The sequence below is a fragment of the Balaenoptera physalus genome (genome assembly GCF_965194825.1).
Source record: "Balaenoptera physalus genome assembly, chromosome: 6".
NCBI lineage: Eukaryota > Metazoa > Chordata > Mammalia > Artiodactyla > Balaenopteridae > Balaenoptera > Balaenoptera physalus.
In genome coordinates, this window is record NC_138885.1 from 127,532,442 (window position 1) to 127,546,824 (window position 14,383).

At 36.3% G+C, this 14,383-nt stretch overlaps 1 protein-coding gene across 21 annotated transcripts in view; it reads left to right on the forward strand.

Annotated features, from left to right (window-relative positions):
- AGFG1 (ArfGAP with FG repeats 1) overlaps positions 1 to 14,383 on the forward strand; it is a 71,696-nt gene that overhangs the window by 30,985 nt on the left and 26,328 nt on the right. For 12 of the 21 annotated variants that reach the window (XM_082464639.1, XM_082464635.1, XM_082464634.1 and 9 more), the window contains exons 3-4: positions 4,577 to 4,657; positions 12,690 to 12,805. In XM_082464639.1, the coding sequence (XP_082320765.1) occupies positions 4,577 to 4,657; positions 12,690 to 12,805 (197 nt within the window). The remainder of the gene's footprint in view (positions 1 to 4,576; positions 4,658 to 12,689; positions 12,806 to 14,383) is intronic. The other 9 variants (XM_082464641.1, XM_082464644.1, XM_082464631.1 and 6 more) reach the window with 1 other exon arrangement.

Genomic DNA, 14,383 nt, shown 5'->3' on the forward strand with positions numbered 1-14,383 from the left:
CATTGGGGCTTCCCTGGTGGCGCAGTGGTTGAGAATCTGCCTGCTAATGCAGGGGACACGGGTTCGAGCCCTGGTCTGGGAAGATCCCACATGCCACGGAGCAGCTGGGCCCGTGAGCCACAACTACTGAGCCTGCGCGTCTGGAGCCTGTGCCCCGCAACGGGAGGGGCCGCGATAGTGAAAGGCCTGCGCACCGCGATGAAGAGCGGTCCCCGCACCGCGATGAAGAGTGGCCCCCACTTGCCGTAACTAGAGAAAGCCCTTGCACGAACCGAAGACCCAACACAGCCAAAAAAATAAATAAATAAATAAATAAAGTAGCTATTAAAAAAAAAAAAACTGGTATGTTTAAAATAGCCTATAACTAGTATTTATAAAAAAAAAAAAAGTTAGTTACATTAACATACAATAGTTTTATTGTGTTAAAAGTACATTAATATTGCCTAGGATGTGGGAGTAGGGGTAATGTAGAGCGACTGCTAATGGATAAGGGATTTCTTTAGACTATAATAAAAATGTTCTAAAATTGAGCTGTGCTGGTGGCACAACTCTTGAATATACTAAAAACATTAAATTGTACACTTTAAATAGGTGAATTATATGTTATACAAATTATATCTCAATAAAGCTTCTAAAAAGTCAAAAAAAAGTACATTAAAACTGTTTTTCATAAATATCAGTAGATAGAGTGCACATAAACAAAGCCATTTATGATCCTCAACATTTAACTGTTTTCAAAATGAGTTAGTTCTGTAGCATCTCCCACAGTGACCAATCAGGGTGTGTGTGTGTGTATACAATAAATTGGTCATATATATATCATTGTGAAATTGTTTATTTGACTTATTTCAGTCAGTAGCAGTTATTCTTGTTGATGTTCAGTTGTCCCCTTTGGACAGTTAGATAATCTGTTTTGGAAACCTACTATAACTTACCACTTCTGCAAATCTCATTTTTACTTAGGAGAGCTTTCCCTAAATATTCCTTTTCCTCTTTTTATATTAACCTGTGAGCCATCTGTCTATTTGCAAATATTCAAAGAAAACTAAATGTTTCTTCTCATGATTGATTTATGTAGAATATGGTACAGATCACGTTTACTTCAGAGACTTGTTTTGCATTTGGGCCAGTTAATCTCTCTGTTCCTTTGCCAAGGGCTACATTCCCAACCTTAGTCAACTGCCTGGCAAATGCATGCCTTCAGTCACCAGGACAACCAGACAATAGAGTGTCAGTCCAAATCAATCACTGTTATTGAGCCTTAGATGAAGCTAAACAGTGGATGAGTAGTGTTCATGCTGGAGGTGGTGCTCTGGTATTGATGCTATCCCTAAACATTGATAATCCACGAACAGTTCTTACTTCATATCAAGACAAGTAAATAAAACTTCTTAATATTCAGTTCTAAATGAAGTATCAGACCAACTTGCCCATTCTCCTCCCTTTCTCACCTCTGTGTTTATTCTTGTTATATTCTGAAAAATGTAAAAAATGTAAAACTTGCCCTGTAGGGAGAGAAACATAAACCTTTGGTAATTTTTCCTTCTTGGCAAGCTTGCTTATCAGATTCATACTGTCTTAGGGAATGAGAATGCTTTGCTTTAAGAGACTTCACAAATTAAGTTTAGAACAAATGGAACCAAAACGGTGGTGGGAATTTTTTTTTTAATACCATTTTAGAAAATGGTTCTAAAGTTTATCCAAAAGCTCAAAGAAAGTAAAACTAGCTGGAAAGAATTTATAAAGCAAAGAGTAAATAGGATTGGCTCTAGTAGATACTAAATGTGTCTCTATGTTTATAGGCAATAATTTGCAATGCAAACTTGAAGTAATTAATTACAGTAATCTGAAGCTAGTGCAGGGCCTAGTAGACTAGATCTGTAGAATAGATCCTGAGATATACTATAATCCTTATGTATATTAAATATGTATATGAAGTTATTATGAAATAAATTAAGTTCAGCAGTCTGCTGTGGAAGGAATTTGTTATTCAATAAATGGAGAGTCAATTAGAATGTTAACTGACATGGTATGCCAAAATAAATTTCAGAAAAATTTTAGAGTTAGGAAGCCATAAAAATATAGAAAATAGTCTCAAAGTATTTCCCTACAAGATACTTATTAATCTTAAGGGGAAAAATAGTGACTTTACTGTGGAGAAATCTGGCCTGTATTGTTTTAACCAAGTGATTAAAGTTAACATCACCAGGAATGGGACAAACTGACATCATGTGCTTCCTGATATGATGCACTGGGAAGGATACAACATCACTTATGTGGTATTCCTTCCTAAAATGCATAACAAATTTAATTATGAGGAAACCTAAATTAAGGAACATACTATAAAATAACTGACTTGTACTCTTCAGAGATGTCAAGGTCATTAAAGACAAAAACAGACTAAGGAACGGTTCCCGATTAAAGGAGACAAGACAGTTATGGATACTGTACCAGGAGAACTTTTTCCATTTGCTGTTAAGGATACTGTTAAGATAATGGTTAGTCTGTAGATTAGATAGTAGTAGTATAAAGTGTTAATTTCCTGATTTTGATAATTGTGTTATGGTTATAGGAAAGAATGTCCTCATTTTTAGGAGATACACATTTAGAGGTAAAAGGTTCATGTCTGTAATTTAAATGGTTCCAAAACTTTTTTTGGAGAGAGAATGATAAAGCAAATGTTAATCTTAGAGACTCTAGGTAAACAGTACATGGGACTTCTTTCCACTACAATTGAAACTTTTCTGTAAAACAGATTATTTCATAACTAAAAGGCAGGCAAAACTAAATGGTAATGTTTAAGGTTAGCTGACTACATATTTAACATTTAAATGTGTGGAGACTTTATAGACTAAAAGCAATGGAAGAAATCACAAAAGTAAAAATTGGCAAATTTAGCTAAAACATGGAAAATTATTAAAGACATAGCATACAAAATTGAAAGAGCAATACAGGGTACAGGGTAATTTACATATGTCATCTTAGTTTGATAAAATAGGGCAGTTGATAATCTTTCTCCAAACTACTTGCCCCTTTGCTAATATACTAAATCTTACATTTATAAAGCTGTTTATAATTTATAAAGCACATTCATGAATAAACGTGTGTTTAGGAGGTGGGGGGCAGCTTACCAAGCTCATGCTCCTTACTGAAGAAAGGGGGGAAGGCCCCCTCTCCTGGGAAAACCACAAAACACACAACACACAAAACACACAGCTGTTTGGAGTAAGAATGGATGCCTAACCCTAGGGGCCAGGGACTAATCAGATCCTCTCTCTTTTACGAAATTGAATTAAGGTTCACAGAGGCTGGACTGAAAAGATGAATCACTTAACCGAAAAGGCAGTATGTAGTTGGGCCATGTGCAGTCTTAACAAGTAAACAGGAAAAAACAAATTGTACTAAGATAAGCAAGAGCAGGGATTAGACATAGTATGAGAAGCAAAAGCGATAAACTATGTGTTTGCAGGGGGTGGGTTGTGGAGAAGGGCTTTGGAAACAGGTTATCAGACTGCCTAGGTCCCAGATGGCTTCCCGTTTGCAGCGCAGGTTCCCGTGTTTTAAGTGTTACTGTTCACTTTGCATAGACTTGTTTTATCTGATCAAATGTGGCTGAGTTTTGGTTCTTTGCAACCTACCTGGAATGCAATTCTGACATTAGAGACATTAAATGAAACAAGGCATGGGAGTGTGCTGTGAGTCGTATATACTGACTTTTACCGTAGGTGTCTGAATTAGATCTGCTGGTCTCCTTCACAACTCACAAACACTTGAAATTAAGATTTATTGCTATTTCCACTTCATTTAATTTCTCTCTAGTATCCTAAATATTTTCTTCTTTTATCTTCTCTATTTCTTTGTAATTATCAGTTATTTTGAAAAGTGTTACTCTCTCCCTGAAACTTAAACTCTGGTACTTTTCTCCTTTATTCTCAAGTGAATGGGTATGTATTATAAATTGGCCCTTAGATAGTCCTCACTCTTGGAAAGTTCTTCCTGCAGGGAAAGGCTTCTTTCATTTTATGTTCATCTCTCTGTTGTTATTCCCCATGCACATTATAACACACACCTCAAAAACAGGCTTTTATTTATTATACTATTTAAATCATTATTATTCTTGGATGCTGGGATGGTATCATAGTAAGTCCACGTTGCACGTAATTCAGGCATCGGCAAGCGTTTTCTATAAAGAGCCAGATAGTAAATATTAGGCTTTTGTATCATACAGTCTCTGTTGCAACTACCTAGCAAAGCAGCCCTAGACAATAGATAAACAAGCGGACATGGCTGTGTTCCAATGAAACTTCAGCTATAAACACAGGCTGTAGGCCAGATTTAGCCTGGGAGGTATAATTTGCTAACCTCTGGCCTAAATTTGATTTGAGAATTTGGATCAGTGAATTTATTACTTCTGCGTAAGTTGGTAAGCTGAATGTTCTAGGTCAGCATGTATATTTTAGATGGAACGAAGGGAGAAAAAAGATAATTTCTACTGTACATATATTTCAGGGCTGTTAGGAAGTTGCTTCCACTCATGCACCAGATATTTATTTAGTGTCTGCTCTATGTTTGGCAGGCACTGAGAATACAGATAGTGGCGAATCGGAGAGAAGGTTCCTGCCACGTGAAATTTACATTTAGAAGTTGTGAGATAAAGGTCTGTGAAAATAAATAATACATTGTGATAACGTGTATATGAGTTTTGGTGTGGGGAATGTTACCCCTTTAGAATGGGTGGTCAGGGAAGACTTTATGAGGGGGCCTTTGTGGCTGGAAAGAGCGATGATGTAAGATGAGTTTGGAGAGTTAATCAGGCGTAAGATCCTATGGGGCCTAAACAGGTGGTGATGAAGAATTTGATTCTTAGGCTAAGGAAGCCATTATAAGGTAGTTCGTGCTTAAATTAAAAAACAACAACAGCAAACTAGGATTAAATAAATTGGATTTGATGTCTCATAAATCTGATACTCCCTCACATACCCAAATTATCTGTCTGGTTCACAAAGGCTCTGGTGTCTCAGTGGTCTGCACATACAGCTTGTGCATGCCTGTTTTCAATGACTCAGTTGCATATGTTCTAATTCGTGCTAAAACATTTTTTAAAACCAAATTTTAAGATGGAATATACCATACAGTCCTAAAAAGATGTAAATAATTGCAAGACTGTCTGTTTCTTTGCATAAGGCACATGGACAGTGTTATTTCTTTAAGCATTATTAATGAGTATAAATCCTTTATAGATAGGTCATCACTGAGAAATAACCTGTCAGCTGTTGACCTAGAAATACTAGCATAGTCATGCTCATGTAGACTTCGGTGAGTGTAGAAAATTTTAATAATGTACTTGTTTTTTCAGTATTTAACTTAAATCATGACATATATATGAGATATTGTTTCTGATTGTTAGTTTTTAGGACAAAATAGGGCAAAAAAAAAACAAAACCTTGTTTTCCCTTTTAGGAAAAAATGTTATGTTGCTGATAGAATTTGTGTAGGTCTATCATAACTCTCCAGAGAGCTTCTAATGTTAATATTTATTTCTGTTAAATTTTTCTTTCTGCTTCCAAAAAGTGGATGTTAGTTACTTGCTCATGAATTTTTCAGTTCTTTAAGTCTCCTATTTGTTCCTATATTTTATGGGCAGTACTGTTAACTGCTGTAATTATATCTTACAGAAAAAGGCACTCCATCTCTCTACTGAGGAGAGAAAGGACAGAAAAGAGTCTGAACTCTAGTTGATGTGTATAGATTGGCTTAATGAAAAAAGTTTCTCTACTTCCAGAGCATCTTTCTGTCCTTTCCTTATTTTTATATCTTTGGACCTAGATGTTGCAAGCAGGGTCATGTCACATTGTTTATTCTTTGTATCTCTTTTATGAAAATAAGGGGTTGTCTGAATCTTAAAGGTATCTATTCCAGCAAGTTTCCACCACTCTATTTTGTTGTCCCTGAGAGGATTATAAAACTATAACATGTTATCTCTATTCATATCTATTTGTCTGATGCAACACTGTTTTCTTTTTTTTTTTTTTTTTAAATCTTTTTAAATTTTATTTATTTATTTACTTATGGCTGCGTTGAGTCTTCGTTTCTGTGCGAGGGCTTTGTCCAGTTGCGGCAAGCGGGGGCCTCTCTTCATCGCGGTGCGCAGGCCTCTCACTGTCACGGCCTCTCTTGTTGTGGAGCACAGGCTCCGGACGCGCAGGCTCAGCAGTTGTGGCTCACGGGCCTAGTCGCTCCGTGGCATGTGGGATCTTCCCAGACCAGGGCTCGAACCCGTGTCCCCTGCATTGGCAGGCAGACTCTCAACCACTGCACCACCAGGGAAGCCCGCAACACTGTTTTCTTACTCTTCCTTTTATATGTGAGTAATTGAGAATTAGTATGGATGGTCCCTATTTTTGGTGTTCATAATTGAGTTTGTTAAATTGCTTGCACTGCATGTATTTACTATCATGATTTAGGTTCAGTGCTGCATAGCTTTCAGCTGCCCTTCTAACTCTAGCTTTTATCCTGCTCTGTCTCCAAGCACCTGGTTTGTCTGGATACGCGAATGGGCTTTCTTGCCTCCTGGCTTCTGGGGGGGGGGGGTCCGCTGATGGGAGAATGTTGTCAACAGATCAAAGAAAGGAAGGAGGGAAAGGTTAAGATATTTACTTTCTAAACTTCTTTCATGTGGGATTTCTGTAGCCTAGCTGCCTCCTTTCATTGAAGGTCAAAACTCCCATCAAGTAGCCCTCTTAGTTTTAAGGTTGCCAACCACTTCCTCTCCTTCTACCTTCACTGCCAGCGGGTGGTGGCAGGTCCTCCTGTTGCTAACCCTGGGACACTATACTCTCACTTGTGATTTCCTTACAGCCTACCTACGCTTTAAACAGTCTCTATTAAACTTCTCAGATTACCCAAATTGAGTGTGCCATCTGTTTCCTAAGTCAACCCTGACTGATAAATATACTTTAAAGTATTTTAGATTCTGTCAGTGGTTATTGTGATTACAATTCTAAAGTGGATTAACACTAGAATAAGGGAAAAAATTATTCTGACAGTTTCATGAATTTATTCTGTTGGTTGATGTGTGATTTTATTTTTAATTCCTCCATAAGATCTGGTTTTGAGTAGTATCGGCCTAGTTACTGAACACTTAATATGGCACAACCCATTGTTTTCAGTATTGTGGGGAATTCAGAAGTAGGTGAGACACATGCTCAGTAATTCTAATAAAAAGCAGTTTGTGGTGAGTTTCATGTGAGAATTACAAAGTGCTATAGTAGTTCAGAGAGGGTGATTGTTCCATTAAGACCACTTTGATTCCATCTGCAGCAGGACTGAAGAGAGACCTACAGTTTCCTGTGTTTCTGGTAAGGCCTCTATTTCCCAGTCCTTGCTTACTTCATCACCCCATAACACACCAATGCAAACCACATAAGATACCAGGCCCCAAAGTAATAATAACTAATACTGTTTAAAATTCACTTACATATACCTGTTCTGAGTAGACAACATATTAACTCATTTAAACCTTCCAACGTCTCAATGCAGCAGGTTCTCTTACCTGAGTTGGAATTCGCATTAAGGCAGTCTGATTTCCTAGTCTAGGCTCATAACTACCATACCTACAATATTATTCTCTAATTAAAACTAATTATCCACCTCTCCAGAGAGATCATCAAAATGAATCCATCACATATGCAGCCCTTTCAAATGCTGGCTTTTTAGGCGTCCTCCTTGCTCCTCGGTGATGTTTCAAGACCCACGGCCCTGTGTTCCTCTTGCAGACTTGCTCTGTCATCTGTTGCAGTCATACCAGTTAGCCCCTCTCATTCAGTATAGATTTCAGCACTTCACGTAGTGAGTGTCTTTCTTCCAGTAGTGTTAATCATTTCTGCCAATCCCAGTGTCTACACAGATAACTCAGCCTCTGGAATTCTTTGACTTCTTATGTCCAGTAATCCTTCCTTCTGTTTTAGGCTTTATTTAGCAGTAACTGTATTACTTCTCAGATTTCAGGTGTAAGCATCCTGTTCTCTGACCATCACTGCTTCTCTCCTCCCAGCTCGTTACCTCTAATTTCTTACTCCAGCAGCTCTGGGTCAACCACAGGAGGCCTCCAGTCCTCTGACGCTGAATTTCTTTCTTGTGTAGCATCCTTACTGTGTTATTTTTCTTAACCTAACTTTGATTCTGTGGTCTGTTGTTATAACCACTCACTTTAACTCCTGTTGTATTTTACCTGATTAAAGCCAATACTCTACCTACTTTGTACCTAAACAACCAGATGAGACTGGTGGAAAACACACCACTGTCTTGACTAGTTTGACTTTAAATACTCGTGACCTCAAAACCTTAGTGCTGCCTGCAGTTTTAGTTGGTTCACTCTCCCATTTTTCTTCAGCTCTGAAAAACCCTTCCTTTTCAGTTGGTGGTATTTATTATTTTACTTTAAAAGAAAAAAAAAAAACCGAAAACAAACATGGAGAAAAGAGAACTTTATCCTTTCCTATCAGCAGATCTACAAACCTGAAAGAGCCGTTTCAGGAGAATGGTGGGAGCAGAAGCCAACTTTTCAGGGACTAAAATGTGAATGAATCAAAAGAGATAGAGACTGTGACATTTTCCCAGATGTATCTCTGGAACACTGTCTTTATTTAATGAATCTTGCTCAAGAAGAGGTTTAGTGGCTAAGTAAATTGGAGAAGTGCGGAAAACTATGTATGGTATTTATATGGAAAGGAAGTTTCCATTTGCTGGCCTAGATTTTACTAAAGCATTGGTTTTCAAACTTTGGCCTATTTCACAGTCACCTGAAGGGCTTGATTGCTGGGTAGCACCTCCAGAGGTTCTGATTTCACAGGTCTTGGGTGGCTCCTAAAAATTTGCATTTACAACACGTTTTTAGGTGACACTGATGCCGCCAGTCCAGGAAATTGGGGAATCCCATTTTGAGAGTCACTTCACTTGAGTAAGAATTCAGCTGCCAAGAGTGTCAGGTAGAGTTAGGATTCTGAGCAATATAGCAAATAGCTATTGTGGGATAGCATAGTCAGAAGAAATAAGAGCTGACTAACAACAGCATGGAACTTTGATAGTAGGATAGCAGGAATTTGTAGTGGACCCAAGCAGTGAGTTTTAATGATTTTCCCCAGCAGTTTGAGCTGTCAGAGAGAAGGATCAGAACCGCCAGCAGTTAGTACAGAATTCTGAGTGACTCGTCCAGGCTGCTAATGTCGGATAGCTATAAAATGTATCATCCAGCACTCCATCTTTGCTTTGTGTTCCCATGATGAGTGCCAAGACAGTAACTTTATGATCTGTCTTTAACCTGTCTCCTTTTTATTTGTTTGTATCAATATGTTTATTATTTACTATTCATTAATTGTTTTTAGTTAAAAAAATTGTATATGTTAGTTAATAGGGGTTTTGGAATGCAAAGACTAAATGTCATGAAGGACTAAATGTCTGTCCTAAACTAATTCTGTCAATTACAGTTAATAAGTCTTTGAGCAAATTTCTCTTGTTTTCTCACTTGGGAATTTTTAAAATAAAAGAATTAGAAACTACCAGTTCTCGCTTTATGAATGTAATTGTAAAGCCACAGAATCTTTTCCTGAGGAGAGTCTCATGTGGGGTTTGGTTTTTTTTTTTAATATTTTAATTTTATTGGAGTATAGTTGATTTACAACGTTGTGTTAGTTTCAGGTGTACAGCAAAGTGATTCAGTTATACATATGCGTATATTCATTCTTTTTTAGATTCTTTTCTCATATAGGTTATCATAGAATATTGAGTAGAGTTCCCTGTGCCGTACGGTAGGTTCTTGTTGGTTATCTATCTTATATATAGTAGTGTGTGTCTGTTTATCCCAAGCTCCTGATTTATCCCCCCTCTCCCCTTTAGCCATAAGTTTGTTTTCAATATTTGTAAGTCTGTTTCTGTTTTGTAAATAACTTCATTTGCATATTTAAAAAAATTAGATTCCACATATGAGTGATATCATATGATATTTGTCTTTCTCTGTCTGACTTCACTTAGTATGATAATCTCTAGGTCCATCCATGTTGCTGCAAATGGCATTATTTCATTCTTTTTTTATGGCTGAATAGTATTCCATTGTGTATATATATATATATATATATATATATATATATATATATATATATACCACATCTTCTTGATCCATTCCTCTGTTGATGGACATTTAGGTTGCTTCCATATCTTAGCTATTGTAAATAGTGCTGCAGTGAACATTGGGGTGCATGTATCCTTTTGGATCATGTGGTTTTTTAAAAGTAGCTAAATATTTATTGGAGAAGCTGGCCCTCTACAGGGTTTATGTAGTATTTCTAGCATAAGTTGCATTACCATTCCTGGGTATCTGAACTTCTTGGGCTTTGCCACTGAAATGTTTTTATAATGAGATTGTGCCTTCACCTAGGCCTCACTTGTGTCACTTGTACTGCCTTAATGACTTTGTAGTATCTGTACTGAGCCTGGAGTAGGAAGGAACCACAAGAAATGCTGTTTTGAAACATGCTTGGGGTACATAATAAGAGAGGAAAAGGGTGAATCCTTTTTTCCTATCTTTATTTCTCTTACCCACTTCAGTGAGGAGGTAAGCTTGAGAAGGGTGCTACCTTTCTGTCTCTGATTTCTCAAATCTTTGTCAGGCTTTTGAAGTTAGATGCTGCCTTCTTTTCACAGTGTTACAACTGGTTATTCTTTAAAGTAATATAATTTTGGAAACTTGTGGATGTGTTTTTATAGCATTACTGAGGAATAATTATAATAAATTGTGTATATTTAAAGTGTACAATTTGAGTTTTGACATATGTTAAACCGTCATTACAGTAACAAGATAACATACATTTTCATCATCCCCAAGAGTTTTTTGTGCCCCTTTGTAATGCTTCTCCTGATCTGCTTTCCATCACCATAGATAAGTTTACATTTTCTAAGATTTTAAATGAATGGAATTACATAGTATGTACTTTGTAGAGGGTGGTTCTGAGGTCTCTGCATCAGCATAATTGTCTTGAGGTTTATGCATGTAGTTTCTTGTGTCAATAAATTTGTTCATTTTTATTGCTGGATAGTATCTTACTTGGATATTCCACAATTAATCCATTTACCTGTTGATAGACATTTGGGTTGTTTTCCGTTTGGAGTTACTAGCAGTAAAGCTGCTGTGAACATTTGTGTACAAATCTGAGTATGGACATGTGCCTTTATATTTCTTGAGTAAATACTTAGAAGTAGGATGGCTGGGTCATATCGTATGTATATGTTTAACTTTTAAGAAACTACCAACTGTCTTCCAAACTGGTTGTACCATTTTTACATTCTTGAGAGTTCTAGTTGTTCCACATTCTCACCAACATATGATATGGTCAGTCTTTTTTTCTTTTCCTGGCTAGAACCGTTATTATTTCAGAAATAACCATCCAATGTAACTTGAGGTGGTTAGAATAGTTATTTCTGGATGACTGTAATAAATATTTGTCAAAACACCAAGTATCTCAATAATCATACATTTATTTCATTCATAAGAACTTCTAAAACTTCTTATGTATCAAAAAAACTTACAAATGGCATAAGAGAGTTAATGGTCTATAGAGGAGAGAAGGAAAATTATTCTAGGGGAAATTCTAATGAAGCATTTTCTCCATTGCATTTTTGATTAACATAGTTCATGAAAAAATCCGTGCTTTGCCTTCCTTTAGTCTTTTTGTTTTTGGCCATTCTAGTGGTATGTATGGGTGTCTGTGTAGTGGGGTCTCAGTGTTTTTTAAATTTGCATTTTCTACATGACTAATGATGTTGGGATGCTTATTTGCCATTTGTATATCTTCTTTGGTGAAGTGGCCAACTTTTCTGCCCACTCTTTGAAAAAAATACTGATTTGGGGTCTGTTTTATCACTGAGTTTTAGGAATTCAAGGTTTTATACATTTTATAACTACCTTTTTGCAGTTGGTGGCTTGCCTTTTCATTTAATTTTTTTGAAGAGCAACAGTTTTAAATTTTGATGAAGCCCACCTTATAAATTTTTTCTTTACAGTTCTCTTTATGCTTTGTGTCTTAATTGAGTTCTGCATCATTTCATTTATTTGATTTTACTGAAAACTTAAATCTCAGATTCTCATTTTTTAGCCATTAGGGAAAAAAAGCATAGGAGGTAATTATAAAGCTAGAGTTGTATCTGCGTTGTATTTGTGTTATGTTATATTTTAATAGCAAATTACTTATGATTCTAGTACTTTTTATTTGTTCTTTTTGGTTGATTTTTAAACTTGTCAAGGATTCAGGAAATTGCCACTCACTGGTCTAATTCCTCTGTTTTACGGGGTGAAGGAACTGAGGTTCATAAAGGTTTCATGACTTCGCTCATTGTTTACAGTGTATGATTATTTTAAGACCAAGCAATCTGAGGTCCTCTTAAATGCCATCTCACTGTTTGTTCCCCTGTGAGGGGCTGCTTTTTGTGATGCTGTTGGTAAGATTTTACTGCTGTAACATTAACATCAATTCAGTTCCTTCATTTGTTGCTTCTTCATTGCTCATTGTGATAAATATCCTCATTGAAAGCAACATTATTAAAATTAAGTAGGTTATCTTTCTGAGAGAATCTTAATTATCTTAAAATTTCATTAAGATGTCGAATTTAACACTTCTTTTTTTTAATTCTTTCCAAAGGTCTGTAAACAGATTTGGCTAGGATTATTTGATGATAGATCTTCAGCAATTCCAGACTTCAGGGATCCACAAAAAGTGAAAGAGTTCCTACAAGAAAAATATGAAAAGAAAAGATGGTGAGTGAATAGTTTGTATTTAGAGCAAAGCTGCCCCAAATCGCATTAATTATGGGTAAGATTAGTATAACAGGAAGGAAGGAAGGAAGGAAATAGGTAGGTAGGTAGATAGGGAATAAGGAAATAGGTAGATACTCATTATACTTTGGCTTTTTATTGAATTTGGTTTCCACAGACCTTTACTTCTGCTTTATCTTAACTCATCTGTGCCTAGCAGTAGCCTGTTTCTTATCATCAGGCCTCCTACCCTTTTTTGGGAAGTTAGGGATTCTTCCTTCTAAACCTTCTCTATCCCTGTTAGCGTCTCTGGACATTTTAGTCTTATAAAGTCTCCTTTCTTAAAATCTTCCTTCATTTAGCAAGTGTTTATTTAGTATCTTTTATATACTAGGCACTATGCTAAAGCACTCATGAAGCAACCTATTCATTCACTTAATTGCATGCTGTAGTAATTCTTTGCTCAAAATATCACTCACTGCCCAACCAAGAAGTCATTTTATTACCTGTTTAAGAAGGAAGATTTTATACCTTTTTAACTAAATCTGTCAGATGTTAATTTTTAAAAAGGAATTAAAACAGGTATATATTGGCTAGTAAGCCTTTTAAAGCAGAGCAGGGGGTATATTTGTAGAACTAGTAGTGTTCAGTTACTTTGAGCTCTTCATTTTTGCCTGTATGAGTACAATTTAAGTCAGTTTACTAAGACTCATTAATGATGAATTCTTGGTTGTTTCTTTATCAATATTCAGTAGTGTATATTTTCCTTCTTGGGACGTTAAGAAGATGAGAGAGAGAGTCACAAATAGAAGGACTAGGTAATGAGGAAGTACATGGCCTCTTGTTTCCCCGAGGAGCTGTACTTGAACCCAGAGAATATCTTCAAGAGCTTGTTTTGGTTGAGGGAATACTTGCCGTGGTTATGCGTGAGGTATCTCTACCTTCATTAGGTGAGCATAGTAGAAAGAAGTGGCTCTGATTTGTATGTTCTGTGAACTTTGTATTCTTGCTGTTCCCTAGAGGAGACTAATTTTTGCCAGGGCTATGTATTCAGCATTACTAGAAACATTAAGTATGAATATAGAAGAAAACATATCAGTAAGATTTTAGTTCAGGAAAGAAAAAACTTAGAAGATGCGGTGATAGTAAAAACATGGTGCCATAAATGATTCTCTTAAAATGAAGTGTATAATTATCTTTTTATCATTTTAGTTCTTAGTTTCCTAGACCTTTTCCTAGACCCTTTCCTGTAGTTAAGACCTTTCTGCTTGATAGCCTTGGCCTAATTTTTGATTTTCCCAACAGTTTTACTTTTACCAGCTCAGAGTTAGTTTGAATAGGACTTAGCTGGGATTTCAGATAGTTTAGCTTCAACTAGTAAGAGAAAAGTGTGTGTGAATAAGGTTTATAGAATTAAAACCAGGAACCCCCCCCCACATGAATAATAATAACAACAAAATAAAAATAATAATAAAAATTATTCATTCAAACAGTAAGCAAATAATTGTAAACCTCAAATAATTGTAAACCTCCAATAATTATAATTTGTGTTATCTTTTCTGTCCTGAGAAACAGGATAGT